Source organism: Montipora foliosa, chromosome 6 (genome assembly GCF_036669935.1).
Source record: "Montipora foliosa isolate CH-2021 chromosome 6, ASM3666993v2, whole genome shotgun sequence".
Lineage (NCBI taxonomy): Eukaryota > Metazoa > Cnidaria > Anthozoa > Scleractinia > Acroporidae > Montipora > Montipora foliosa.
Window position 1 is genome coordinate 17,998,439 of NC_090874.1, and position 5,000 is coordinate 18,003,438.

At 40.0% G+C, this 5,000-nt stretch overlaps 2 protein-coding genes across 2 annotated transcripts in view; both read right to left on the reverse strand.

The window, feature by feature from the left end:
• The window catches only part of LOC138006870 (uncharacterized), a 78,722-nt gene that overhangs the window by 41,341 nt on the left and 32,381 nt on the right, over positions 1-5,000 (reverse strand). The gene's annotated exons all lie outside the window — the stretch shown is intronic.
• The window catches only part of LOC138005120 (PAN2-PAN3 deadenylation complex catalytic subunit PAN2-like), a 35,589-nt gene continuing 33,936 nt past the window's right edge, over positions 3,348-5,000 (reverse strand). Inside the window, 1 exon segment of the mRNA XM_068851397.1 lies at positions 3,348-3,765. Within this exon segment, the coding sequence (XP_068707498.1) occupies positions 3,590-3,765 (176 nt within the window). The 3' untranslated portion in view covers positions 3,348-3,589.

Genomic DNA, 5,000 nt, shown 5'->3' on the forward strand with positions numbered 1-5,000 from the left:
GCCTTGGCGTTGTCCTTGGTCCCCTAGTCCGAAGCCATATTATTTTTCCTTTTTAATCTGGGCCTGCTGGAAAAAACGGTAATTGCTGGCCACAAAACTGTCGGTCAAACTCTCGTGCGCGGCCAAACGAGACAAAACTCTCGCCAACTCTCATGAGAAATTTGAGCAGCTCCCTAGAGTCGATGAGAGTAGCCGAGAGTGGATGAGAGTTCCTGGCCAAACGAGAGCGAGAATCTCAACTCTCTCTCTCGTTTGGCCAGGGTTTTAGAAAGCACTGTTTGGGAATTCCAACGCCATTCCCTCCAATATAGGAATCAAAGACGGGAAAATAAATCAAGTATATAAAAAAGGATTTATGTCTTCGTTACTGGGATTTTGCGATCCCAGAGTCTTTTATCTCTCGTACCTTCTCGGGGATATGAAAGACTGTAAATTATACGTAATTGGTTTACTGAGATGACAACAACAAATCGTGAAAAAAAAAACAAAAAAAAAAAAACATGTAAGTGGCAATCAGGCTCAGAACGCTCACATGACCCGCTTAGCAACGGCACTGCTTGGGGATTCCATCGCCATTTCTCCCAATACAGGAATCAAAAAACGGGAAAAGAAGATTGGAAAAAAAGCCTTTAACAACCAAAAACAACAATAAAATCAAGCAAAGAAAAAGAAGTTAAAAAATTATAAGATTAGAAGTCTTCGCATTATAATTCTCAGTGGTCTCTCTCATATCCAACGCGTTCTCGAGGAATAATTGTTAAGTAGACACTTAACCTAACATCAAAATTAATGATGGTATGTGATAGGTCAAGTCAATGACATTCGACAACGAAAAATAAATCCATTCCTCCTATTACAGGAACAAAAAATTATAAAGAATATCAGTAAAAAGGCCTTAAACAATCAAATAAAAAGACATACACTATATTTTGTTTTATACACAAACCAAAGCAAACGAATGAAGCGGCCGATCTCCAGACAGTATTCCAAAGAAATTTCACCTTTTCATCTTGAAATTCCTAAAAAAGTTTTAGTAAAAGTAAATTGTGATAGTATTGCTTTGCTGATTGTTGAGGCCCCATTAGGGAAGGGACGAATCTCAGTATCCCATATCCCTAAATATCCTCTATCCCGATAATTCCTGTGGTTTGTATCACTATAATACCAGTTCGGTTTTTAAAATATCCTGCATCCTGTTAATTTCCCTCCCAAATATCTCATATCCTTATAAGTTTTTTACCTAAATATCCCGTTCTTGATAATCCCTAACAGGGCAGTTAGTAGCATTAATGATAAAAAATAACCTCCTTCTGTTTTTTACAACAAATAACTTCTAGTTTCTGAGGATGAATTATGTGAAAAATGTATAATAAAACAATTATTGAATTCGGTTTTCGCATGATATCATGAATTATCAAAACCTCGTGACTGTGTTATCTGCCTCAGCCTTCGGCTTTCGCAGATAACACAGACCTCGGTTTTGATAATTCATGATATCATGCTCAACCTCATCCAATAATTGTTTATTATTTCTCCCAAAAAATATGACGTCATGCATAAGGCCCTCCTTTGATACAGTTGTCAAAATACCAGTTCCCAGAGGGCTGGGACTAGTTGCGCATGCGCCTTTCGATTGAAGCGATGTCAGATTTCCATTGAAAAAGTTAGTTCACACAACCGTACATGCAACCTTTTTTAGGGCTCTTGACTAAAAAGCTTCCTTACCAACCATTGTCTTCGTGTAGTGAAGTGCCACTCCCCTTAAAATTTCAGCGCGTAAACGCGACTTCTTATATATACAAAACACGAGTTTAAAAGTCTGAAAGCTCAAAATTCCTGTGCCACTTATTAATTCAGCCGTTTACGCACGCATTGCATTCTTAAAAGATTGAGTCTTGGGCGTCATTTTGTCATCGATCCAGCTCTCCGAAGATTTCACAATCAATATAAATTGTAGGAACTAATGAAATTCCAGTTCAAATAAACAGGAGTACAGGGCTTAAAACGTGCGTCACTTGGAAAAGAACAATTGATTTTCTGGTCGTAGTAGCACTTTAGAACTTCTGTTTGTGGACGAATTCGGAAATGTGTCTTGGGTTCGAATCCCGGACTCAACCTCGTATGATGCCGGCGTGCAGACGGTGTATTTGAGCTTGAACGCTCACAGTACGATGAACCGTTTGCTCGCAGACTACCTCATGAGGGTTGATTTCGTTGATTCTCGATTCTGTTCCGAGAGGTTTTTCTACAGGTACTCCGATTTTCCCCTCTCCTCAAAAACCAACATCAGTTTGATTTGATTTGAGATAATTTGGTTTTATTTCAATGAACAGTGTTCCAACTTAGTACACCAGCGCCAAATGACTTACCTCTTAAATAAAGATTATTATTACTTCCAATGAAGAATGTATACACGTCTTTCACTAGCTCCGTCGTCGGTCAAACCAATGACACGTTTTATGGATGTTCACACCTCGTTATAACCGAAATTTCAAGAAGAGAATGACAAGATGCGTTTTCTATAGGCGGAGTAAAGTCACTGGCGTTCACGTAAGGCTTAGTTTACATTTGATTGAAATGGTTGTATCTAAGCTTTCTCTTTCTTTCATATAGTACACCGTATAACGCAGCGTCTTATCCGGTTTACGCCTGGTCTTGATGATATGTGCATAGAAATACCCAAGCGCAGACAACAATTTGATGATAAAAAGGTAGAAAGACTTGATGCTTATGTTTCTTAACGCTTACGCGAATCGCGAAAACTCAACTAAGGCTAAACGCATAGGACGGAAAAAAAACGAACGAGTTACCCGCGCAGCGGACGAGGTCGTTTGCGCGCGTCAAAATATCGGCGGCATGCAGGCCATGATACGAACAGAGAAGCCGCAAAGAAAAGAGGTAGGAAACGCTTTCAGTGTTGTCGGGGCTTTGACGATTTCTACGCGCGACTTCAGTTACCACGATAATAGACGCTCCGTCGTTAGAATTTGCTTTGGAGGCAAATCCATTCCTCCAGGCTAGTTTATCCTGAGCTCACGCTGATTTATATTGGCCTATGACATTGAAGCATTCATGCACTGTGCGCCTTTCTGCCCATTTCTAAGTACCAGGCTTTCCTTTGTGTCCAGGTGAAAACTTGAAGGTTTAGCTGTTCTTTCAAGGGAGCCTCCACTCTTACAGTGTGAAAACAGTGTTTATATCAAGAAAAGTGAATTTTAAGATCGCTTATTTTCACTTTCAAATTTCGCGGGCGCAGCCATTTTGAATAATTGTGACGTGTTACGGATGCCCTATTCCTCTGACACAAACAGCTTTTGTCTAATAACAACACGGCAACTGTAACGCGTCACAATTATTCAAGAGGGCGGCGCCCACAAAATTTGAAAACAAAAATAGGCAATTATAAACCTTATTTATTTCGGATACACACAATTTCTTTGAAAATACTTTAGACTGACTTGACTGTAACTGTTATTTCCTGTGATTTAAAGTTATTTTTTTGTCGAAGTGGAGGTTCCCTTTACAGTCAAACTCAAGATATGCTGGAGAGGTTCTCTCCATCATCCAAGTGTTTGCGAATCTTCTTTACTCAGTCTAAAGAGCTGTCTCCTATCTGCCAACCGGATTTTCTACCGTGCTCGTACACTTGTCTTAAAACGTTTTTGAACTCCCCTCTGGCTGATAACTCTTCGTATTTTCTGTACAGTTGTAAAGCTGTGTTGGCATCTTCAGTACTGTCATGAGTTTCCGACTGACTTGTCAAACCTGAAACAATTGAATTGTCATTCAAATAACGAAGACAACCTTATTACCGTAGAGTTAACCATTTATGATGATGATTAACAGGCCTTTTTGCTTTTGCGCTGCTCATCCAGTCAGATAAATGCAAGGATTAATTTAGGTCATCCCCCTTTTTTTTTCGTTTAGCGTCGAATGCGTTTCCTGATACTGGGTCGGTCGGTCGGTCGGTCGGTTTGAAAAAAAAAAAAACCTAAAAAAATTTCAAGTAGTCTCGGAAATGGCGGCCTGCTACGCCAGCAACATTGCTGCGGACCCTGGAAGACAACAAGACGTGAACCCAAAATCAATATGGCGGAAAAGTTGGTTGATGTTATTGTAAAATTAAGACAACATGGGAAAAAGGATAAACCACTGAAACTCCTATGCGACATGAAAATGGTTTAACTACGTCGTTACTTTTTTTTTTTGAAAATAGCAACACTTTGGGTCGGTCGGACGACGCTAAACGGAGAAAAAAGTGGATGGCCTTAAACAGAAACTGTGGTGCTGGGTCGGTAGGAAGTAAGACAAAAAAAAAAATGAAATGATAGAGGTAAATTAATTAAAACTCTTTGAACCCCAGGAGTGATCGGTTTGTAAATTCTCCTCACAAACTCAACGAAATGTCATTCAGGTATTGAGAATGAAGATTATTATCTGCTTAAGATGCGTGATCTTGATATAGTACCAAATTCTCATGACTACCCAACAAAGAACTTTACGGTACTAGTTGGGAGGATTAACGTTTCGATCGTGCGAATGAAAGGGTTAATTAACCACAGCAGACGTTTCCACAGATAGCCCTTCGTCAGAGGGAATGAACGCTCGAAACTTCAAGTTAAAGATATTTCATACCGTGATTAATTTACCTTCATTGACTCATTTGATAAAACCAAATTTTCGTCAGTCAGTTAGAGAGAAACGACGGCCGGAAATACGTCTGCGTTCGCAGGCTAATAATCTGTTGGACGGTCAATAATTCTATAAGTCAGTCCGTCACTCTCACTCAGACAGTGACTCGCTCAGTCAAAGAATACGGCACAGAGCGCCCGGTGTTGTGGTCTATTTATCAGCAGATGGTCGGCCTAGGTCGATTAGTTGGAAAGGTTTTTGACCAATACGACCACCAAAACAAAACACAAAAAGAAGTCAGGCTATTTTCCGGGTTCTGGGGAAGACTCACAAATAGTCCGTCCGTCAGTCGTTCGATCAGATCCACA